Raw genomic sequence first — 26,437 nt, 5'->3', positions numbered from 1 at the left:
TAGAAGCCAGTGCAAGGACTTCTGCCAGTGCAGCAAACTTTCGTCCTTCCCTCCCTCTTGTGTGACCCCCACACCTTCCCCCAATCCACTCTGAATGATTGGGAGAACCCTCTGAATATCATACAGGGGAGGAGGGTGAGTATCATTCCATGGGAAAAGCCGAAGAATTTGCTCTGACAGAACACTCTCCGTAGCACTATGTTGAATTCCACACAATAATTTAATTACTAATTGTTAACAAAATAAATAAATATAACACACATATACACATGGGTAGGTAGCCGTGCTGGTCTGCCATAGTCGAAACAAAATATTTTTTTTTCTTCCAGTAGTCCCTCAGATGTAGCACCCTGCTTGTGGTTAACGCTTAGCTGGAATAAAATATTCAACGCAGCAATACAGAAATTAAAATAATAATTTATTTGTCAAACAAATAAATGATAGGCACAGTGGTATATGGTTACCAAAGCTCTGCCCACTCCAGCCCTGATGGCCAGCACTTATATTTCCTCAGCCCAGCCCCCTTGCTCCTCCTTTGGCTGCCTCTGTCCGATCAGCCTGGTTGAAATTCCTATTGGCTGTTTGCTAGAAACAATCATAAAAGATACACCCATTTCCTATTACCTTTTATGGGAGACAAAGAGCTATATTTCCTTCTATCCATAAATGGCAGACAAGTAGCCATATATCTTACATTTGCCTCGACAAGGCACCTTAATTACCAGATCACCTTTTGCCCTTGTTGCCCCTTCATTCCAAAACAAATGGCTAAAACAGATGGCTCATGGTATTAAATTCTATCTTAAACGGAGATCTTGGGTTCACATTCTCACACACCATCAATGAAATAAGAATCTAACATAAGAATCTAACATTTCTTACTTTCTAAATCCTTTGCATAATTACATTAAGCCAATAATAATAGATAGCTTTTTAGAAGAAAAGGACCTTTCAAAGTAAAAAGGAACTCAGTAAAAAACAGCTTCAAAAGGAAGCCTCTTTAATTTGCACCCCCCTTTTCCAGCCAGCTGCTTTTCCCATTAGCTCTTTGCCCTTTAACCTTCTCAAGATACCTTAAACCTTGGGAAAATATGGCTAGAATCTGATGGGAGGCACATGGTATTATTTTCTGTTAAACAATAAATCTTACTATTTACCAACTCTTAATTAGTGTTTTTGCAGCTTGATTGTATTCTGTAATATGTAGGGTCAGTATAACCTTTGCTCCCAGCCTGTAATTCCCTTTTACAACTTTGAGAAATTTGTCTCCTGCTACTGCTATAAATCAGGGGGGCCTTTGTCCAGGAGAGCAGGAAGATAAACACTGCCAGAGTACTTAGCCAGCTGGTTTCTGCCTGGCATGAAGCCTACAAACATTTGCAAATATATTTTTAAGCTCATTTTAAAATACAGACCTTGATCAGATGCCTCATAGAGACCAACTAAGTTTGTTATTGGTATGAGCTTTTGTGTGCATGCATACTTCTTCAGATATGAAAGCTCATACCAATAACAAACTTAGTTGGTCTCTAAGGTGCTACTGGAAGAATTTTTTTTTATTTTGTTACACATATACACACACACTGCAGGAATCATGCCCAAACCCCAAGCATGTTGATAAACCCTCACAGAGCATGAGGGTGATAAACCCTCACCCTCACATTACGACATTCCAAAAGCATAGTGGGCTGGGCTTTTGCCAAGCCTGCCCTGAAAAAGAAAGGAAAATACACATGCTAATCTGTATGAAAGTGCATGAAACCCTAAATCACTTTAGTATTATTAGAGGACTGGTTACACTGTTCAGTGAAAGGGCCCAATGCAGCTTTGATAGACTTGTTACAAACATCTGATTGCCCCTGATTAGATTAGACAATAAACTCCTGTCTTGGTGTTTGCATTGTTCAACTCCCACTCTGCAATCTGTAAATTAGAATTCCAGACCTCAGAGATTGGATTCAAATTGGATTACTGGATCTGGTCCAGGTTGGGAAGGGTGGGGGGAAAACAATTTGGAGAAAACAGAGGGAAGTATGCAGCCACACACACTTGAACACATACGCTAACAAAATAAACACACAGACAGAGACAACAAGCCAGGATTTGATTAGGAGTAAATTAAAAATATAATTAAAACAAAAAAACCCAACCAACCAGCAATTAAAGAAGAAGTGGGAAAAGGGATGAATTGTCACTATTAATTAACAAAACAAGGAGATTATACCTTTAAATGTTGTTTTTCTCCAATTTAGGCTGTGTGGGTTTTTAAGACAAGTGCTCAGCAGAAGAGACTAATTTCCATTTCTATTGTTGGGTAGGCTTATGTGCTTCCAGAGACTGCATCTGTGTATTGTGTCAATAGAACCTCTGCCTCCTAAGTTTCAGGAGAAATGTGATGAGAAGACAAACTTTTTTTGCTACTCCATCTGAATCTTATACATGGTCTAAATTCTATGGCGTAATTCTGAAAGCTAGAGTTTTTGCCTAAGCCTGCCACTGGCCTCCTATGTAATTTTGAAAAAAGTCACTTCCAGCGCTTCCAGTTATCTGTACTGTATTTGTGTTTGACCTATTTGGCTGTACTTTGCTGCCTCTCACATTCTATATGATGTGCAAAACCAGTTGGCCCTCAAGTGTGGAGCAACTGAAAAAGAAAACATATTTGTTTTATCCATAACCTGAATTTTAGTTCAAGGCAGTGAACGTGGTTCACACCTTTAATTTGCAAAACAGTTCTGTGAGGCAGAGCTCAGAATGACTGGCCCAAAGTCACCTAATCAACTTCATGGATGAGTGAGGATTTGAATCTGGGTCTTCCCAGTCCTAGCTGGACACGCTAACCACTGCACAGGCTCTTGTAGATTATTTCTTCTTCTTGTACAGCTTCTCTATGTAGCTTAAAAGGTGCAAAGGCACAGTGCAAAGAACCTAGGTTGGGTTCATTTTGAGCTTTTGGGCGAGTAGCTTAGAGCCCCTCTACTGCACAGCCTCTCTATCTTACTCCTCCAGAATATAAGCAAAACAAAACCTCAGCAAATTACATTTGAAAAGTACAACACCAAGCTACCCACACCAGCTTGGAGCAGGCTTTCACCCCCAATTCAGCAGCACAACCATCTCTGTAATGAGCCAGCCTATTCTTAGCTGCTAACCATGATAGGGCCACAAGGCACTCTTAAGAGCGAGACAAGTCCTATTCTGTGACACTTCAGTTTTTTCATGGCATTAAAAACAATTTCCTGTCAGAGAGTTGAAGGACTGAGAAAGACGTCACTTAATACATGTAAGAAAAATAATACAATTATAAGTGCTGTTAAAAGGATGCACCTGCCCACACTAAATGCACAAGATAAGCAACAGTTGAGCTTGAGATTGATAACTTCCAACTGAACTAAAACAGACTGAAGAGACAGCAGATTTCTGCTGCTGGAGAAATTTGGTTTGGGGGAAAAATAAGAAGCTGAAATAAAGCAAAACTAAAAGATCTATCCCTAACTACATCAGGTAGGAAGGTTGGATGCGGCGGTGATTCCAGGGTCTCCCTCTTAAAGGGGTTATATATATATGGGTGTCACTGGCCATACACTGAAAGGTCGTCAGTGAACTACCCTGCATGCAGGGATCTGGGCTTGGCTGCCTGCTACACTTACGTCTCACAGAGCACCCCCATATCTCATTTACCCTGATGAGCCCCAGTTCCCTCTGGCTGGGGGACTGGGAGGGATACATGCCCAAGGCCTAAGCCAAGGTCTTCCTACATTCAGAAGTTTAATAAAGTTGTGGCCTAATTTTAATTCCATATAACATTGTCAGAGTCTTTATTCTTTCCTTATGATCCCTGGGGGCTGGGGCTGTCACCACTTGGTTACGCAAAACAAAACTAACAGATCCATTCCTAACTACACCAGGTAGGAAGGTTGGATATCTAGCCTTGTTCTTGAAATTTCATTTTTCTATGTGAAGGGTTCTTTGAGGGAGAGCATCCATACATGCAGCTCTCTGCCCCCAGCCTGTGTATAGTCCAAAAACAAAAATAAAAAACTGCACTACTTGATACTAATGACTGCATAAACTGGCCAAGCTTTGAGCATTTGGTGTTGGCAGACTAGAAACACAGAAATAAGCACAGGTTCAAGACATATCGCCCTCCCTTCTCCACCTTACGAACACACATACTCATAAACTCCAATCCTCCCCCCAACAGAAGGTAAAGGTATAGATGCTTCTTATTGTTCGCACTCATCCTTCTCCATACCATAATCTAGATAACTACTGCCAACACAATGCTGAAGCACAGCATGATTAAGTAAGCTATTCAGAGTCACAGTCAATGTAAATATGAGGTAAAAACAAGTTTCCTCCTAAAACTGCACTCCAAATATAACCTCACACATTTTCTGCATTTTAAAAACAAAGCAAGGATGCTTTTAGACAACACATTTACCTCTTGCTGAAGTGTGAAATTGCATCTCAGAGTGCTCCAGTTACAACATCCATTTTGATGGAGTAACAATTCACGCACTTTAACTTGGTTGTTTTTGCCACAAAGAGAATCCTGAGCTGACCACATAAGAACTCCTGCACTGAACAATGTCCCAAACATTCTTCAACTGCACCCAAAGCATACAGGAAGCAGAAACAGACTACCAATTTTGATGATTTCAGAACTTTCCCATGATTGGTCAATACAGGCACAAGGATTACTAACTGGTTGCTTAAGATTCTTCTACCATTTCTTTCTGGGATATCACATTTTCCTAGATATTTTGTTATTGGGAAAATGTGAGAGTCAGACTTCACCTTCTCTTGAACCACAGTGCAAGAGGGAAAGAGAATCCAAATTCAGAGCTGAGCTCCAACTGTAGAGGGACTTGTACCAGAGGTTCTGCTATCAAAGAGATAAAGCCAGAGTGACTCTGCTCAGCTGCCAAACTGGATTAAGGACAGAGCAGGAATCTTGAAGAGAGCACAAAACACCTTGGGGCCTTTTTGTTATTGCCCCTCTCTGCAGTCCCAAATTCCTCTATCTCATATTACTGGACAAGATGAAGCCGGTGATAAAAACATCAACTTAGACAGCAGTCTTTATTCAGGTCACAGAACAGAAATTGTACACTTCAAGGCATAACCTCCAGTAAACTATGGAATATGCAGAATTCATAAGGCAAAGTAAATTGTCTGCGGCCCAACGCATTACGTGAAAAATTAATAAGCATCAGCTGTCAAACAAGACATGGGGGAAGGGGGAGAGAATTATATTCAAATCAGCACATATTTAATTCAGAACTTCAAATGCCCATCCCATATTCTTTTGCACAACTTTTACGCAACACATTGAATGCACTGGAGTAAGTCCTATAGGAATCAGGGGCTTACTTGTGAGTAGACATTGCACTGTTACACCAGCATTTTCAGGTATAACTAGAAGCAATCTACCCTTTGGAGAGGGAAAGATAGCAAATATTAATAAAATTCTAAGAATGCAGCTTTACTATACTATACTATACTATACTATACTATACTATACTAATATTACTGTACTACTATTAATTTATTTATACCCTTCCTTTTTCCTTGACTAGGCTCAAGGTGGCTTGCAGAAGTACTGCTAAAACATAGAAAAACCAGTCATTAAAATCTGGATGCACTCTGGAATTGAATGCACTGAATCTTCAACAAATTTGGAGTATAGCTCCTATTTTGGCTGCTACTGCTTATCAGAAGCACACCCCACAGTAATATAGCCCTCCAGTTCCTACACCAGAACAATGGAAAAGAGTGAAGAATGCTTGCATTGGATGAGGTGAAACAGACGGATGTCCCAAGACCTTTGCCAATACTACCTGCCCTGCATTCACTCCTGCTCATCATCCCAATTTGGCTTAATAAATATAACTTTATTTTTTTAATCACAACTTTCATGAGTCATGGATATAATAAGCAGAATGAGTCTGAGGTCAAGATATATTCTCGCTTGGGAGGGAGTCAGTGCCATAGAAACAAGACCCTGATCCTTGCTATTTATAAATCTAAGAAAAACCCAATCAGTTGCATTCCTTAGCAACTTGCTGTGCTGCGGTGTTGGAAGTAAAGTATGGCTATAACAACTAGGGGTGTGCATTTAGTTCAAATGAATTCTGAGCCAAGTTGGGCACATTCAAAGAGTTTTGGGACTCTCCCAAGGTGAAGAAGGTTTTTGTCTTGACGTATTCCAAACTGAACTGGGATGTTCTCAAAGCCTTGGGGGCATTTTGGAAGCTAAGCTTTGCAAACTACATAGTTCACTCACATATACACAGTGGTACCTCGGGTTACATACGCTTCAGGTTACAGACGCTTCAGGTTACAGACTCTGCTAACCTAGAAATAGTACCTCGGGTTAAGAACTTTGTTTCAGGATGAGAACAGAAATCGTGCTTCGGTGGCACGGCAGCAGCAGGAGGCCCTATTAGCTAAAGTGGTGCTTCAGGTTAAGAACAGTTTCAGGTTAAGAACGGACCTCCAGAACGAATTAAGTACTTAACCCGAGGTAACACTGTAGTGCCCATTTCTAAAGGAGGACAGGATTTCTACACCGTTAATAGTTGTGTAGAAGAGAGAATTTTGGCTGCTACAGCTTTCGCCACATGCTGCATGACAAGCTATCTTCACCAAATTTCCGCTTCTATAGCGGTTAAAGATGCACAAGCCTGTTTGCTCTTCACATGTGGTAAGCCTGGCCTAGAAATCAGAAGCTAGAGTAAATTCCAGCTTCCCCAAAGTATCTCCTGACCCCCCTAAGTTCTAGGGGCAAGAGAATCATTGTAGAAAGAATGACGATCCGTCATGGATGCTTTAGTTGAGATCCCTGCATTGCAGGGCACTTGGGGTCCCTTCCAATTCTACAGTTCTGTGATTCTATGAATGGTAGCTATTGCATCAGAAGTTCCTAGCAGTCTTTGGGTGGATCGGAAGGTGGGAGGAGGAGAGATATTTGACCATTCTCTGTCTTCTCCTCACACTAGTTGCTGGCAAAGGCTTTCCTAGCGCCATGCTTGGTAACTGGAAATTTAATATTTTTCTTTCTCTGCAGTGGGACAGTGTTGCATGGAAACTTACCAGGGCAAAATCCATTTGACACATGTCATTGTTGCAACATGGGCCATTTTGGCTTGGAGAATGGTGTCACTACTGTGTCTTGCATGGTGCCAGGCATACCGTTGACACTAAATGTTAGTAGCAGCTGTAGTAATTATTAGGAACACATGATGTATTTGTCTCCTTTCAAACATCCATGTGAACTAAAAACTAGGTATAAAGAACAGAAGAGGTGACAGGAATACAAGGCTTAAGTCTACTGGTATCAAAATCAGTAGTCACCGTCATTAATCCTTACACTGTCTGGTCAGTTAAGCTTTGCCTACCTTGGCTAACTCATACTAATCAACTCAGCTGCTGTGCACAGAATACAGGCTATGATTAAGAATGTTAGGTGTGAAAGAGGGAATGGTGTGAAAAGATTACACCAACTGAAATATATATATATTACCTGGATATATATAGAATCATAGAGTTGGAAGAGACCACAAGGGCCATCGAGTCCAACCCCCTGCCAAGCAGGAAACACCATCAGAGCACTCCTGACATATGGTTGTCAAGCCTCTGCTTAAAGAACTCCAAAGAAGGAGACTCCACCACACTCCTTGGCAGCAAATTCCACTGTCGAACAGCTCTTACTGTCAGGAAGTTCTTCCTAATGTTTAGGTGGAATCTTCTTTCTTGTAGTTTGGATCCATTGCTCCGTGTCCGCTTCTCTGAAGCAGCAGAAAACAACCTTTCTCCCTCCTCTATGTGGCATCCTTTTATATATTTGAACATGGCTATCATATCACCCCTTAACCTCCTCTTCTCCAGGCTAAACATGCCCAGCTCCCTTAGCCGTTCCTCATAAAGCATCGTTTCCAGACCTTTGACCATTTTGGTTGCCCTCCTCTGGACACGTTCCAGTTTGTCAGTGTCCTTCTTGAACTGTGGTGCCCAGAACTGGACACAGTACTCCAGGAGTACTCTTTCTCTCTATATATTTATATGTATACTATATATATATATATATATATATATATATATATATATATGGGTGCGAAGGAAGCAGCACGTGCTATTGCTGGGCTTTGAAAACTTCAATTGCTGAGTTTATTGGTGCTGACCACACTTTTGCATAATTGCACCTTAATATGTAGGTACTTTATCTTACTGCTGCTGCTTTTGAGGATCTAGCTGATCTGTTTTGGCAGTACTGATTGTTTTTTTCCCACCTACAAAGTTTTGCTGCTGAGGCTTCACAGTTTTTGATTTCATGGCCTATTGAAATTTGCTGTTTTGCTATCACCATTGAAACATTTATTTAAAAAGTAAACTGATATTTTGATATGTACTGTTTTATGCTTGCTGTTCTATTTTCTGAATTGCTTTGGGTAATTCCATGAATTTTGTGGGAAAGCAGCATGGAAGTTGTAATAATAATGATGATAACAAACCACCTTTATGATACTTATAAGTTGAAAACTATATATGCAGAAGCTTCAGTTAGAGGAAATGAAACAGATAATGCATAGGACCACATAAATATAAAAGCCCTTTGCTAAACCCAAAAGTCCTCGATGTGATGATTTCTAATCAGAAAAAGTTAAGTAGAAATGCCAGATACCTGCCCATCATCACATAAAGGGTCAGCTTCACCTATCATTATAGCTTAATCTTGTTGGCTTGCTTCAGCAGTAATATAACATTTATTCCTTCATTTAGGAAGGAAGTGATATAGTGGAAAGTTAGACTGAAAATGTACCCCAAACCCCAAGATGAGAATGAACTGTACATCTTATCAAAGGACTCAGAATACTTTCTGCCCCTCTCCCCCATGAGTTGTTTGCATGTGAGCACAATGGGTTACAGCTCCCAAAGGTCACTTCTTTGAAGAACTCTGGGTAGGCAGGAAACTAAGATTCAGACATGTCAGGGAAGAGCGTTTTATTAGTCATGTTAAAAATGATCTCTAATTGCAACCCCTTGCATGACAGAGATACCAAGAACAAAAAAGGCATTTGGGCTGAATAGCAGTTATCCTTGGAACTTCATAAAATTCCCCAACTCTGTGGCTCACAAACATTGTTTGAATCATTCTGAATAAAGGATTCATCAGCTGGAGACTATGCAAATATTGGAATGTTGTCATACATACCAGTTCCATATTGCTCACTCCCTCTTCTACCAGACACACCAATCAAGGCTAATGCTCCAAGATGTGACCTTACCTTCAATGCCTGGACTTTCTTGGCCAACAGACTCTCAATGTCCTCTGCCACCTTTTCCACTATTTTCTCTGGGATATTCTCTCTTACATCAAACAGGCTCTTTTTTTCATCGTAGATCTGTTTAAAGATATTAAGATGGGGGAGGGGAGAAGAAAAATGGATATTCTGAGAAACAGCTATATACACACATAAGCACCAGCTTTAAGAAAATGTATTTTAGGAACTATAGACTATGAAGTGTTCATACAAATAGCAATCATATGCCCAAGACCTGTAAGTACTGTTAGAAATGTTGTGCTTTTCCATGGATTAAGAGAGAGAGAAAGACAGACAGACAGACAGACAGACAGACAGACAAAAATCCACAATATCCCTGTCCCAGAAACAAGGCAAAAAAAGTAAAGAAATGAATGGCTATCAGATTTTCAGACCACTACGGTGGGAGCCATCATGAATTACTGTGGGTGAGAAGACAAATGAAATGATATTTGGCATCCCAATGCTAAGGCAGCCTTAAATAACCAACCAACTGGCAGGGGGTGGGGTGGGTAGCACTGAAGGTGCAAAGGAGACTAGTAATAATTCTCTGAAGCAGGAGGTTGTGCCTGAATGCCCAGTTCAGCTTGCTAACCTCCGTGAGATTTCCCACTTTCCCCCCTCTTTTCTGAATATTCTTTCACTGTCACAGACTGAGCATGCCACACAGTCAGAAGCCTTTGAAACAGAGTTTCTCATTTTCTTGGGATAGTCAGATTGCCCCCAAGCCTCAATCAGAAAAGCACTTCATGAAATGCCACGTATGCCCAACCCACTTTATGAAAACCAGCATACTGCCCTCATCCCTCCCACTGTGCATATAATTTAGTGGGGATGGAGACTAGCAGCAGATGGTACATGGCTGAAGGTGGTAGGAAGTGTAAGCAGAGCTTAAAACAGACAGAAACAGGTTGGTATGATAAAAGGCCTGTAAGAAGGGAAGGAAATAGTCAGGTAAATAAATACAAAACAGTGCAACATTAATCTGTATGGATAGATAGATAGATAGATAGATAGATAGATAGATTACATATAACACAAGAACTGTCATACCCCTTGGGTTATATTTGATGGTGACTTGAAATATGTTTGGATCAAATTCAGCAATGGGGATGGACTAGCATTTTGCACCAGAGAAACAAACTAATTCAACAACCTAATGGACTCCTCTCACAATGTTATCACTAAGCTTCAGAATTAAAGCTTCTCTTCACCAACATCCAAACTACATACCACTTATACAAATGGTGTCAATAGTGGCCAACAGAAAGGTGAGGAAATAATAAAATCAATACATGGTGTGGCAGCAGGATTGTCCTCATTTTTAGACCCAGTTCACTTCAATGCCTTGGCCATAGCAAGTGAAACAAATGTGTGCAGGAGTTCAGCGTGAATAAAGTAAACCTGATAACTTACAATCTTTACCTGGCAAAATGTGTATGTGTGTTTAGGATAAAATGCGTAGCCAATACACATTGCACTCTACACACACATGAGCCACTGATACATTACATTCAATCTGTAGAGGTCAGCTTGCCTAGGGGCAATCAGGCAGAGACAAACCAGGTGAGCGCAATCCCATTTCACAACTGTGCATCTATTTTACAGAGTGTGCTCAGCATGTGAATAGGGCTATTGCTATCAGAATAAAGGAAAGCTTTGAGAATCAATTACAGAAATAGATTTTTGAAGTTTGCAATCCAAGCTGCTTATGAAGGGCTACGAACACCCAACATGGCAATGTTTTGTTTTTTCAGATGTTGTTTATCGCTAGTTGCCCCTTCCATACATTTCTTGAAACTGCCTTTGACCTGCTGTGTGAAATGGCTGCTCAGCAAACAGCAAGCTCCATCCTGATAATGTAAAGGCAGCTGGAAGTGAATTGATGTGTCTGAATAACAAACCCTAGTCCTTCTGCATGCCAGACATGTGTGTGTATGCGTGCATGCATGCAAGGTGGGGGAATACTTTGCAGAAGCTGTTAAGCAACAGAACTGAACATAACTGATTCTCATAGTCTCTCTTACTTCCTTTCTCTTCCCATGCCCTATTATTCCTTGGGTAAACAACAGCATAACAAAATAATGTGTTTTGAAGGCACACTGGCTCCAGCTGAGCAGCAGCAATTAGGGAAGCAAAAGAAAAGGAGCAATCTTCAAGGAGAAAGCTTCAGATGCAGAGGGCATCCTGACATCAGTATTTTCCTATTATGAAATGGCAAATCTGCTCCCATTGGTTGTAGCTAGCCTTGCCCATGAAAAATGATGAGGGTGTGTTGTGCTTTTATGACATTGTGCCCTAATGCTGTCTGTCTTAAATAGTGAGGTAAGTCTATTAATTCAGTAGGGTTTACTGGAACATTTCAGTAAGGTGACAATAACCAAATATTGTATGCATTTTTTATAGAGGGCACGTTGAACTATTATAATAACATAGTGGAGTGTGCTCATTATTGCAGAACAGATTGCTCTTGTTAAACAGCCAGCAGTATGGATGCTCATACAGAGAAAATGACGCTTATGTTGCCAGTGACTATTATCACTGAGCTTATCCCTAATCCTTGTCCTTAGTATTACATGCCCCTCTAACTACTGAAACGTGGAACTGGTAGATATTGTATACTTGGGACTTCCAATAAGCTTTTGACAAAGTCCCTCACCAATGGCTCCCAAGTAAACTTAGCAGCCAAGGGATAAGACGCCAGGTCTTGTAATGGACAGACAACTGGTTAAAGAGCATGAAGCAGAAAGTAAGAATAAATGGACAGTTCTCTCAGTGGAGGGGTATTAGAGGTACCAAGAAGGCCAGTTCAACTGGAACTCTACACAACCCCCAAGACCATGTGTTTATTTTTGTTTCACTAAGCAAGGAGCGTGGTGTTAGAGAAAGTAATTGGAGGAAGCTAAAGCCAAGTATAAGTGCTGCTTAAGCCCAGTATCATTTATTTAGAAGTTCCTGCTGTAGTTAGGAATTTTCCTACAGTAACTGATATGCATAATGAATCATGTATATGCATGCCTAATTAAACCTCCCAAACCAGTGACATATCTAATGCAGGTAAAGCCTCTAACCTGGCTATTAATTATGCCTTGTGATCAATGGATTTCCTCCAGAAAGCACAACTCACTATAATTAAAATATGTACCCTTGTTTGCTTGTCCTGAGAATTTCAAGCTTGACCCCTGCAGTGGACACAATATCCCTTAAAGCAATATTCTTTGACCTCGTGTCCCCAAATGTTGTTGAACTACAACTCCTACTATCCTCATCCAGGCTGGCTCAGGGATGATGGGAGTTGTAGTCCAACAACGTCATCTTGGAAGCATGGTTTTAAAGAAGCCATTTTGGCATTAGGTTTTACTGTAACAATGCTTGCACCATAATGGTTGCTAACATGCACAGAAGTATAGAAATACTATATCTTCTGAAAGCCTGGGTGAGATCTTTTTAAAAATTAAATATCACATCATGAAACAATGGGCTTTGTCAAGATTGCCTCAGTATGCAATCTTAGCCCATTGTAGCCTCAGTTACAACATAACAAAACTATGCTCCCAACGTTGTATGCTTCCCACTGTTCTAAAAAAAAATCTCTGCATGACAGAAATTATCTTCCTTACAGACTCTGGAGACCTCTGCCACAACAGGCAGTGATGCCCATTAGCCTACATGCCTTTAGAATATTCAGACAAGTTAATAAATGATCAGTCTATCAACAGCTATTAGCCAAATGGATAGCTAAATGGATCCTCCATATTCAGAAGTACTGCATCTGGTTACCAGATGCTGAGAGCCAACTATTAGGGAAGGCCATCAACCCCTTGCCCTGGTATATCAGCTGCTAGGCACACTATTAAAAATAGATCACTATTGGAAACTGATCACTGCTGGAAACAGAATGCTGGACTGGATGGATCTGGGTGGTCCAGTTTGGAGATTCTTCTATCCTACTATTTCACAACCAGGGAATCAACTTAGCAGGTGGGTGAATGAGGTCACACACCAGACTATTCCCAGACGCAAGCAGTGTTCAGTACTTGAGACAATGTCAGAAAGAACATGATTCCCAACTCGTGGTTGCCCCATAACCGTAGTGTTCTTAAATTTCATCAGCTGATGCTTGTATCTCATAGTGTGATCACAAGCATAGTGCCATCTATATTATGCTAACAGGATGTCAGGTTCTGTGTAACATCAGAGACAATGAAGCAGGCAGTGGCAAAAGTGACAGCAGGCTTCATTGCCAGCTTACCAGAACAGTTTCTGCTGCTGGTAGCCTGTTATGTGGAAATCGCCACATACCACTGTAGTGGAAAATTGGGGAGTGGTGCAGCTAGGGCTGGGCCACAGCCAGCATCTCCCCCATGAGCAAATAGCAACAAATGAAGGGGACAGTGGCAAAAAGGTCAGCAAGGATATGCCAGTGTCTATTGGGGCTGATAGTGGTCACTGCAGAATCCTTCTTTTTAAATGTATTATATATATTTTTGGCAGGGGGTGGGGAGACAACTGGCCAGACATATAAATGATCGCAGATGCTCACTGTTTTATTTTTAATATAAAAATGCACCATATTTTTAATACAGCAAATGGTGCTTATTCCCAAGTAAATATGTTTGCCACCAGGGCAGCAGAAGCAAACCACATGGATTCCTGCAGCCATGAGGGTGCTATAAATTAAGTGAGTTTAAAATGCAAAACGTCATATGCTCAGAGTGGTGTTGTTTTTTTAACACAGAACTGGCAAACTGTATGGTTTGGGTTTTTTTTACTCTGACATATTAGGGATGCAAAAGCAGTTAGTTGTAAAGCATGGAATGGTGGTGGAAAAGAAGTAATGCACAAGGCTGCCTAAAGGGGGTACCCAAGAGATTAGGAAGTTGAAGGTGTAAAACAGGCATCCCCAAACTCAGCCCTCCAGATGTTTTGGGACTACAATTCCCATCATCCCTGACCACTGGTCCTGTTAGCTAGGGATGATGGGAGTTGTAGTCCCAAAACAGCTCGGTGTAAAACTACCTTGAATTCAGCACAGCTGAGATGGAGACTGAGACATATGCAGGGGAGGAATTAGGAAAGAAGTAGCTATTTGGAAGGGGGCAACAACAACAGGAATGGGAAATAAGCAAACACATGCATTCTGGAGAACAAACGCTGAAGAAGAGACAAAACGGTGGCAGATTTAGACTGCTGCAGTCTACCCTGTGTTGCTCGGAAAATGCATATCCCCCTTTGTGCATCATGTGACATCAGTCCAAGCTGCAGCAGCATTGCAAGTCTTCCCGCAGCCTCAGTCATGCCAGTCCAAGATGCTGGTTGCTCTCCGCTCTCAGAGGGGAGTATAAGCCAATTTTAGACAGGATGCACATGATTCAGGGACCAAACTACTGCCACGTAAACAGGCCTGGAGAATGAACCACCTCCACTGCATCCCGTAGTAGTACATCCTTTAAGTAAGAAACCTGATCCTGGAGATCTGGAATGCTCATGAGAGATTAAAAGAAAAGATGGGGGGAGGCTGACATTAAAGAAAATGCTTTCTTCTCACTCACCTTGCAAGCAGTTTTCCTCCTACCTACTGAACAATAAAAAGACTGTTCTAGCAGTTCTTTGCAAAATAAATAAATGAGAGAGAAACAGGGAGAGTGTTATAGAAAGAAGTGTACAGTTAAACTGATCCTCAGGGACAAGAAACCCAATGAACAAAAAATCATGCAACACTGTATAAAGCCGTAACAGGAGAAAGAGAAGATGCTAGGAGTTTAGCTTACCTAAAGCAATTGTGCTTTTTCCTATACAAATCCATGTTCTTAGCTTTTACTAGCTCCCCATATTCCTGCCCAAAGAACTGCCTGAAGCAAGTTAATAAGAGTTGTCATTTCTATCCTGAGGGATGAGAGGAAAGGACCACCGCTCATTTACATATGTATCTGAATATATACAAATGAGCATTTCCTCACTTCTTACCATAGGGCTGACCTGAAAGCACCAGCCAGATTACAAAAGATGCAGCTAGGCCAATTTAAAATGTCACCAGATGACAATCCTATGACAAGCAAGCTCTGCCTGTGCATATCAAAACGACAGCTACCAATACCTGAACTAATTAGTCTGAATAATTATTAAACATTTTGTTCAGCCCTAACAGTGGGCTAGGTGCCAGAGCCAAAAGAGAGGCAGTGATGTTCCAGCCACATGGCCTTGCAATCTAAATAACTTTTTAAAAAGAGAGAAAAGAGGACAGGATTTGAGAAGGGGGCAATAGGGAGCAGCAGAGGAAGGGTTAATTGTAAGCTGGCAGCACAGAACAATGCTGTTGGCGAGGAAGAGCGATTCTGTGAAAAATGATGTTTAGAATCAAACAATAAGAAGGTAGTTTGATTTCTGAGGCTCTATGTAAAGAAACATTGATACTGGGAGTGGAAGAAATGAGGGGAAAGAGTCAATTATCATGTCAAGAGGAGGAATCTGGAGGGTGAGAATTAAGGACACAACGTTGAGATGTTAAGGTTTGGAACCTGTAACTGATTCATTCATAACGAACCTGACACGCCTCGCGCATTCATGAATCTGGATGGTTGCTTACAAAGGTAGAAATAAACACGAACTATCTTCCAACCATACCATTACCAATATACACACCTGTGTGGTTTTTTTTATATAGAACAAAATATATTCTAATTCTTCAAGTGCTACTCCTTAGCCAAAATGGTACCATCCATGCATAAGACGGAAATTATTGGAATGCTTGGGCAACTCCAATGTTTGCAGAAATAATAATAATAAAACCGTTTTACTGTTTTCTCCCCCTCCATACACTTGCCCAAAAAACTGCCTGATGCAAGTTAATAAGACTTGTCATTTATTCTGGGGGACGTGGACTCAAAACCAGCCAAAGGAGGACTAAGAGTGCTCAGTGGCTACACAATGCCAACTGATAGTTGGAAGAGGAAAAATGGAAAACCACATGGGAGGGGAATGGAATGGAGTATCTTAAAAGGCAGCATGAGTGGCTGGCTGGAATCCTGAACTCTAAAGTGGAAGGTTTTGCTGCAGATCCCATTATATATATGTTGGCTTTAGTGATAAAAAAGAAGTTGCTTAAGGTTCTTGGCCATTCACAGAATTAGATCATTTTGTTTCATATCTATTTCTTTGAAGACTTTATTCTTCTGGGCTGAGAAATCATATATCTATATAGTAAACAAAGCATCCTCATGGGAGACTTCACTATGTTTTTGGCCTCCAACCAACATGTGCATTCCTCAGATGCTCTGAGATATTCATAAACACATGCATCACTTCATTTCAGCATCAGCAAGAGGACATAAATTAACAATGAGTATCCACCAGTGTTCATTGTCCTTCACTGGCAACCACTAAGCTCTATCCAGCTGCCACAATCTCCTAAACTTCAAGGATATCTTTAGGTGGAATACAGCCACATCCAGAATGGGTTGAACATCACCACCTTGACAATATGAACCACCTATCAACAGCACTTCCATCTTGTCAGAACTGAGCTTCAGTTTGTTAGCAATTCCGCAGTCTCTTCAGGATCTCATATAAAAGAGAGGTGCCAGTGCTATCTACATATCAGTGACACCCAGCTCCTAACCTTGCTCATTAATTTCATGTAGATGTTATAAAGCAGTGCCCACCCATGCGATCTTGATTCCATGGGGTCCAAATACCATGATGCCAAACTATAGCCCTCTGCCCCTGCTCCCACAACACCATCTAGAATCAGTCTTTTTGAAGAAGAATTGTCAAAACCAGAAGGACCTCATGATTGATGACATCAAAAGCTGCTGATTCAGAATAGGGTTGATTCAGGCATAGGCAAACTTGGCCCTCCAGATGTTTTGGGACTACAACTCCCATCATCCCTAGCTAACAGGACCAATGGTCAGGGATGATGGGAGTTGTAGTCCCAAAACATCTGGAGGGCCAAATTTGCCTATGCCTAGGTTAATTTATTGATTTTATGATATCTTATTTCATTTGCCTTCCCTTTTAATGAGTAAGTAAACAGAGTAATTTAATTAGTGCAATAAATATTTGCATTGTGTCACTGATGATACTGCTAGTGTTGTTCATCCCTTTAGCGTGGATTTTCAACTGTTGGTCAGTGACAAATTGAACACACAATGTGTGCATCTATTCCCGCATTGCTTGCACTATTCATAATATATATATATAAATCTGTGCAGCCATAGATTCAACATGCCGTAAATTGTAGCAGTCTGAAAGGCAATTCATCATGCTTCATAAAAAGTGTGTGGATTTAAATTCTACAAATGGTACACTTAGTAATATTATTATTATTGCACCTAAAAGTATATCAGGCACATCACAACTGTCATTGGTGAGCAGCTCTTGTCATTTCCTCATTATCTCCAAGCAGTCCTTGCTTTTTTGTCTATACTCTTTGGTTCAAATTGCGAGATTTACTAGTTTCCTAAATGTGAAATAACACCAGAATGACAAACACATTTTTTTTTTTAAAAAATGTCATATTGATGAGTAGATGAACACTCTTTGAGAGCTTTGTGAAGGCATTTATTTATTTAAATTTGTATACCACCTGTCATTTGAACATCTCAGGGTGTTCCACAGCATAAAAATACATTAGATCAAAACACAAAATACATAATAAAAACAATAAGAAAACAAATCTAAAGGTGTACAATGAAGGTGCCAGGGAGAGCACTCCACAAACAGCGAGAGCCACTGCAGAAAAAGCCCACTCTTGTGTTGCCACCTGCCGGATCTTACATGGAGGGGGGCACACAAGGAAGGGCTCTGATGATGATCATAGGATCCAGGTAGGCTCATATGCGGAGAGGCAATCCTTGTGGTATTGTAGTCCTGAGCCATTTAAGGCTTTAAAGGTCAAAACCAGCACTGTGTATTGGGCCTGTAAACTCAGTCAGTGAAGTCTAGCCAGGATCAGTGTTGTAGGCTTAAACTGTCTTGTCCTGGTGATCAACCTGGCCACTGAATTCAGCACTAGCTGAAGTTTCTGTACCATCTTCAGAGGCAGCCCTACATATAACATGTTGCAGCAATCTAGCCTAGAGGTTACCATCGCAACTGCCCCCAGCTCAAGGACAGGAGCCGCCCCCTGAAATTATGATACGCATTCCACAAGTCTGGGGGAAATGAGAGAACACACTCCCTCCAGCAAGGAAGCATTGCTTTAGGTTCTACTTGATCAAGGCCACAAGTAGTAAATTGAGTGGGTGTATTCCTTTCTAGACCTGGTTTGGAAGCACTCCCAAATTAGCCAGTGCATGACTAAGTTTGATCGGAGCTTAAATTAAAAGCCCAAAGCCACCACTGAATTCCACATATTTAACAGTGTTCCAAAATAAGGCATTGCAAAACCATTGTATAAAAGAGGGTTATGAAACTGAAAAAAAATAAATGAGTTTTGGAGACTACTATACATTTATTAGTTAAGTACCATTTTCCTAATCCATTCATTTTATTCTGGAGGTTGGTGGCTGACTACAAAGGGTTATCTGATAAAGTGACAAAAAGCACTAATGTAAACCAAGCTGCAAAGTAAAATTACCTGAAAGCAAATAAAAATCTATGAAGGAAATGAACTTTGTGCACTTGGCACAGGGTGGAAAGCAGGTACATGAATTTACAAATGCAATTTCATTTCCTGTGTGCTGTAGATCATGAAATAGCCAGAAAGAGTACAGGTCTACTTAGATTACAAAAATTATGTTTAATGTGTGTACAGCAGCACGGCTATAAGAGGTATTTATGACAGATTTGGCATTAAAATGAAGGAATAGATCACATGCAACAGGGATGTGAGATTCCAGAGCTGGAATGGTAAGGACTAGGAAGGGTGCTTTCCCCCAAAAGATTTAGTTGACTACAAGTCGAGAGGTTATGACAACATACTACATGGCAACAATGAGCTGGGAAGTCTCAGGTGCTGCAGTACCTAAACATGAAGTTGCCTTACTGAGTCACCCACAGGTGTATTTAGCCCAACATTGACCATTCTAACTCTGTAGCTCACCATGGTCTCAGAGCTGCTGAGAGGCAGGTACAGGAGGGACTGTAACTTTCCCATGGTAGTTTTATCTGAGATTAGGTACTCCCTCAAAGTTTCACAATAAGTGCAGGTGGCTATGCAAAATGTGAAAACGATGCAAAAAGGCTTGGGTATGTATCCTGTTGTGCAGGAGCTAAGGATAAGGAAGTCATTAAGGCAGCCAGTACAATAGCAGCAAGTCTATTTGTGTTTCACAGGCTAAATGAGTACACAGTTGCTACCAAGGCTTTGGTTTATGGTTGGCATTGGGGGAAAGCAGGGTTCTTGTGCCTTTAACAGCTGTGTGTCAGGCAGAAATGCAACTGGTTGTCTTTTCTAGTAAGGAAATAAAATTATGGGTAAGTTTACCTCTTCACATTCTGTCTGTCCGATATTTTATTACATGTGTGACCACTGATTTATTTCTTGGAATCTCCACTCCACCTGCAAAATATGACACAAATTTGCATATGACACAGAGCTTATGCTGGTTTTTTAAAATGCAAATCTGTGTCATCTTTTTGCAAGTGGGGTCAAAACCACATATATTGAACTGGACCCAGAAAATGCTATTGGCACCCATGCTCCCTCCCGGCCTAGTAAGATCCTTTAACTGGAGAGAGCCATGAATGAACCTTGGACCTCATGCATACAAAGCATGTATTCTACCACTGAGATATGACCTCTCCAGGAATGTGATATGTTTTAATTCTGAGAAGGCTCAATACATATAAATTTGGTGCTGGCTTCAAAACACCTGATGCTGACATTTAGAAATTCCAAACAGTTTCCCACCTCTGATTATATGAACTAGAACTTGTCTTTTTGCACTTACTGCCCCCATATAAAAGTGCCTAACTTCTCATATCCACATGCACTGAGCACATATTAATGCAACAAAAGATGTGACTTTACATCAGAGGCAAATTGCAAGCAGGCTCCCCAGAATATTGCTGCTTCAGTGATGTGCTATTTAAATGTACATGCTGCTTAAAGCACAGCCTCCCAGTGCTGCTTAAAGCACAGTCTCCCAGTGCAGTGCCACATTCCAGCTCCTACAGCATACTAAGAGAGAGACCCTTCAAACTAAAGAAAAAAGAATATACAGTGGAACATGAAAATCACATTTCCCATCAGCATGTTCATACCTCAATCAGGCTTTCATTGCACAAAAGGCTATTATGTAGGAAAAGTCAGTTTTCCTTTTCACAGAGTACTGGAACATGGGATTACGATGGGTCTGGAGAGAGATCATCCTAGCTAGTTTAAAAAACATAAAAGTGGGCCTATGTGGCATAAACAGAATCCTTCTCCTGATACTCCTTCCCATTATGTATCAAGACATGTGCTGTCACTATTATTTTTCCAGCTTCTACTGAAGTCAGTTTAGTAAACTTGTTTAGCAGAGATTTTTATCCCAGTCTTTACTGAGCTTAAAATGGTAGATAGATAGATAGATAGATACATCACTTTGGGATGTTTTTGGGAAGTGATTTATAAACATATTAAAAAATAGGTATAAAATAAGAGAGCCCCCTGAATCTATTTTATTTGTTTGTATATTATTTATTTTAGGCTGTATTTTTGTTTTAATGGATATTGTCTTTATATTGTACATACTACACACCTCTTAAGACATATATATATATATATATATATATATATATATATATATATATATAATGGTTTAGACTTTTGAATGAATGAATGAGCATAGATAGCTTGGAAGCCATAGAACTGCCATATCTTTCTCACACGGTTGGTATTCCAAGTGTCTTGATCTCGACAGTTTGCAAAACTTAGGATAGCCAGAGGACACCTCTTCCCAACTACCGTACATCTTTCTCTCAGCCTCCACAGCTCAACACAGACAAAGTGCTCTGGAAAGAAGTGTGAAGGTTTTCCTCATTCCCCATTCCCTCGACAAGGGCTTCCCAATCGTTTCAGTATGTTGAGTCAAGAAGGTTCAAAAAGCTACCTGGTGCCGGTGAGAGAAGGAAAAGGGGCGAGCCAGGGCTGCCCTGACCTTAAATTACCCCTGGCAGGCCCGCCCCTCTCGCCAGCCGATTGGCTGGCCCAGGGGGAGGTGCATAATAATGAGCCTAGGGAATCCCCTGACTCCCGCGGGGCTTCCCAGCCCCGCGAGACTGCAGTCGCGGGACGAGTGCCCGCAACCCCACCCCCTCTCGAGATCGGGAGTGGCTTTCCAGGCCTCAAAAGAATAGAATTGTACTGTAGAGTTGGAAGGGTCCCCAAGGGTAATCTAGTCCAACCCGCTGCAATGCAGGAATCTCAACATGCAGTCCCCCATCTACTTTGAAAGCATACTGGACCCTGCTTAGCTTTGCAAATGTGTGGAGCTTAGCAAATGTTCTAGCAAACAGTTTTATTGCTATACCACATATGAAGAAACGAGACTTTGAAGAGCCTGAGAAAGTTCTCTTGCATATGGATTATTAATGAATACATTTTAGTAATTCTCACAGTTGTTCCCCACCACTCCCCCCCCCCGAAAATAATGAGCAAGATCTGCAGAAAAAGGTAAAATGTTATAAGTTCTTTCATATAGAAATATGGACACATATTACTGGTTGATGCTCTGATGATCTACATGAATCGTGCCGAGGGGAAAAAAGGAATGATGGGTATGGTAATGGAATGTGTACCAAATTCACCTAGGCTCTAAATGCATCCACCGTGAACACCATCAACTTTTTAAACAGTTCAAAAGGGAGAAAATTAATTATCTTTGTTTTTAATTGCAACATAGACATCTTTCTGAGTGTTTCCCACAACTCTGATGATATGCATAAACCCCGACCTGCAGTTCTTCCTGCTACTGTAGTAAATAATGGGCTTTTCAATTCCTCAAAACTCTGCCAAAGGTTTTTTTAACACTGACACATGACAAATTCTATTTTGGTTCTGCACCTGTGTCTTCCGGTGAATTACCACTACAAGATGCTGAAATTGCTACACTTATTTCACTTATGCTTTGCCAGACTCCAAAAGCAAGTGTTAGCAGCCCAGGGTCACATGTATCAGAAAGCCAGGATTTGTGGATTATTATTTCTGAGCTTGACACTGTTCTTTGCCAGCTCATGACCTCTATATAGGTCAACTTCCTCATTTTGGAAATGAGCATAAAGTGATTATCCTTCCTAAAGTGTCATTATCATTAGAGTCCCATCCCCCTCACCCCACAAGAAAGAAGTCAAAAGACAATGCAGTCCCATGCAGATATCCCTGGGAGTAAGCTTCCTTCTATGTAGCAGGACTTGCCTCTGAGCAAACATGCCCATAATTTCTCTGTAAATGTGCTGTTAATATTCTGGTGTAAATCTCTAGAGCTATAAGGATGAAGCCTAAGCACTTAAGTTACAATAAGCATTATAAAATACCCTCATGTGTTCTAAGCAGGACACCCACACACCAGATTTCTTTAACGACCTAATCCAATTAAACATGTATCTAGCGCTTCTGCACCAGTACTGTATAGAACAGAATCTAAATCAATGGAGAGTAATGTTGCTTAAGGTTGCAGATGTGGAAACCCATACCCATGTTTTGGCATTACTCTCCCACAGTTCTAGAACAAAGTTAATCAGTGGCAGAAATTAATCCTTTCTGAAAGCATGTTGCTTGTCTCCAATTTCATCCTTTCTTGCCTTGATCTTTTTTGCCAAGGGAATGAGAAATGTGTGACATGGACCCTCTTAGCTTAATACTTTATCAAAAAGAAAAGGAAAGAAAAAGTACAGAGAACAATAGATCCATGTGTCAGCTCACCCCACACGATGGCTGAAGGATGCAAATACATGTATACATATACAGTCACAGATATACATATGTTGTCGTCCAAAACATATGGAGGGCAATGGATTGGCAAAGGCTAGCAATTTTAAAGGAATCTATGGTTCTTTGATCTTTATAGAGGATAAATTTTTGTTTTTGTTTTTAAAAAACCAATGTCCAAATAGGGTTTTAAAAACAACATTTCCTTAAAATCAATGTTAAAAACTGAGGAAATATGAAAGCACTAAAAGATCAGACTACAGGTGAATGCAATTGAGAAAGAGAATAATTACATTGTCTCCATCTTCAAAAAGAGGAAAAAGACGACCCAGGTAACTACTGACTGGTGAGCTTGACATTGATACCAGGAAAGGTCCTAGAACAGATAATTCAATGATTGGTTTGTAAACACTGAGAAAGGGATACTGTGATTACTAAGACCCAGCTTGGGTTTCTCAAAAATAAGTCATATCTGATTAATCTCATTTCTTTTTTTGATATAGTTACAAGCTTGGTGGATCAGGGGAATGCTGTGGACGTAGTATATCTTGATTTCAGTAAGGCTTTTGACAAAGTCCCCCATGATATTCTTGAGGAGAAGCTGATAAAATGTGGGCTGGACAAGGTAACTATCAGGTGGATTTGTAGCTGGTTTACTGACTGAACCCGAAGGGTGCTCACTAATTGTTCCTCATCATCCTGGAAAAAACTGACAAGTGGGGTGCTGCAGGGTTCTTTTTTGCGCCTGTTGTGGTTCAATGTCTTTATAAACAACTTGTATGAAGGTATTAAGAGGATGCTCATCAAATTTGCAGATGACATCAAACTGGGCAGAGTGGCCAATGCTACTGAAGACAGAATCAGGATTCAAGATGATTGGATTACTGGGCCCAAACAAATAAAATGAATTTCAGTAGAGGCAAATGTTAGGTTCTGCACTTAGGAAGAAACAGCTGCACAAAAATAAGATGGAGGAAACCTGGCTTACTAGCAGCACATGTGAAAAGGACCTGGGGGTCTTAGTAGACCACAAGCTTAACATGAGGCTACAATGTGATGTAGTAGGAAAAAATAGCTAATGCTATTCTAGGCTCCATCAACAGTAGTATAGTATTCAGATCAAGGGAAGTAATAGTACCACTCTATTTTGCCTTAGTCGGACCGCATCTGGAATACTGTGCCCAGTTCTGGGTGCCACAATTTAAGAAGGATATTGACAACCTGGAACATGTGCAGAGGAGGGCAACCAAGAGGATCAAGGGTATGGGAGCCAAGCCTTATGAGGAGTGGTTGAAGGAGCCGAGTATGTTTAGCCTGGAAACGAGGAATCTGAGAGGAAATTGATAGCCATCTTCAAATATCTCAAGGGCTGTCATTGTGGAGGGTAGGACTTGAACCAATAGTGGTTCAAATGAGATTCCGACTAAACATCAGGAAAAACTTTCTGACAGTAAGAGCTGTTCAGTTGTGGAACGGACTCCCTCAAAAGGTTGTGGACTCTGCTTCATTGGAGGTTTTAAAGCAGAGGCTGAATGGCCATCTGTCGTGAATGCTTTAGTTGAGAATCCTGAATTGCAGAGGGTAGACTAGATTACCCTTGGGGTCCCTCCAACTCTACAGTTCTGTGGCTCTGTAATTAACAGATAATCCCTCCCTCAGTTTCACTGCACACCACAAGCTCTGATCCTTTAAATTTAACAGGACATTTACATGCCACAGGGCAACATAGATAACCTGGACTACTTTAGAGAAAGGTAAGGTGGCCAGGAGCTATGGTGATGAAACCTACAAAAATAAAATTGGCGGTGGTGGGGTGACAGATGGACTAAAAATGTGCTTCAGTGTTTTGTGCTGTCCAGAAATGCAGTTTAACAAAGCAGAGATAATGCAGCCAAATTCCTGTGTTATACTCCTATCTCCTCGAAAGCATGATATGCATAGATTAGCTGCATTCCAAGCAAGAGTACATACTGTGAGCTTTTTGCTGTTATCGTTAATGCTGAAAGGAAATAATGTAGAGAGGAGCGTCAGAGGGAGCATTATTTGAAAAGAAATAATGTAGAGAGGAGCGTCAGAAATTCAAATGCTTAAGAAGCACTAGAGGAGATGAAATCTGCTTCCTTCCAGTTTGTAGCTGCAAAGAAAGAAATAGCACCATGCTTTGTGTTAAATTTATTATTATTTTTTACCTGTTTTCCTCCCCATCACTGGGTTACCGCTGGATACTAGCAATATATTACAGCTTTAGGACAAGTTGGCTGAGGTCTTTGGACAGTTACCATTCGTCCAAGTTTTTCCCTTCAGCGTGGCCTATGCTGACATAAACTGGACAATTATTTTATTGCATCTCAGTCCTTGACCCTGACCCAAAGTTGCATGATTTCCAGTGAGAGATTCAAAGCAAAATTAGTCTACAGGCTTCTTCTCCCAGTGCTTGCTATTATAAAAGTGACTTTAGCTTCCACAATTAAAAAAGCTATTGACAGAGATGTCCATTTTTTTCCTCCTCCAGTCTTTATAGCCTTACTAATGAACTAAGCCAACATAATGCCAGATAATTCCCAGCAGAGACTGATCATAAAGCTGATGAGAATTTTATAGTTGCGTCAGAAAAAAAAGAATCTCTTTCCCCGCAGCACACCACACATACTTCCCCCCTTTTCTTTAGAATCCTTATTGCAAAGATGCACAAAACCATCTCACATGAATTCACCACTCCCCCTCCCCCTTTAAAAACAGAATAATCTCTCCAGGCAGGAGATGCCTTTCCTAGCTATGTTTACTATTATTGCCTCTGCATGGTTTCTAGTTATGTGAGCACTGGAAGAGAAGGGAAACAGAAAAATGCCCAAACTCATGCCATGCTTGTATCTAGGCCCTGAGATGCCTCTGACCATTTTGAATTAAATGACCCAGAAACCTTTTAAGTGATTAAGTGTTTATTAACTCAAAGAGCAAGCTGCATTGAAGAAATAAAATTAAAATGGAATAGTAGAGGAAAGCAGTTCTCTCCAAGAGCCAGGGAGTTTGACTTGATTGGAATGGAATCCACCTGACTCTTCACAATCTTTGTTTTTCTTCCATTTCCCCCCAGCAAAAGTTCCTGCCTCATAGCAGAAATGTAATAGTATATACGTTAGGGGTGATGTAAGCTGGGCAGCTAACTATTGTGCGTAACAACTGCCACTGTGAACATTCCTCATGGAAAATGTGCACATAATCTGCCAATGAAGAACAAATTATGCACATTTCCCAG

The 26,437-nt window shown here is 40.8% G+C and overlaps 1 protein-coding gene across 4 annotated transcripts in view; it reads right to left on the bottom strand.

Moving 5' to 3' along the window:
* CACNA2D2 (calcium voltage-gated channel auxiliary subunit alpha2delta 2) overlaps positions 1-26,437 on the bottom strand; it is a 513,315-nt gene that overhangs the window by 383,080 nt on the left and 103,798 nt on the right. For all 4 annotated transcript variants that reach the window (XM_083429356.1, XM_083429357.1, XM_083429358.1 and 1 more), the window contains one exon: positions 9,291-9,407. In XM_083429356.1, coding sequence (XP_083285482.1) covers positions 9,291-9,407 — 117 coding nt within the window. The remainder of the gene's footprint in view (positions 1-9,290; positions 9,408-26,437) is intronic.

This window comes from Podarcis tiliguerta (assembly GCF_965153285.1).
Source record: "Podarcis tiliguerta genome assembly, chromosome: 2".
NCBI classification, from domain to species: domain Eukaryota; kingdom Metazoa; phylum Chordata; class Lepidosauria; order Squamata; family Lacertidae; genus Podarcis; species Podarcis tiliguerta.
The sequence above is the reverse complement of the archived record's forward strand: the minus strand, read 5'-3'. Positions and strand labels throughout refer to the sequence as shown.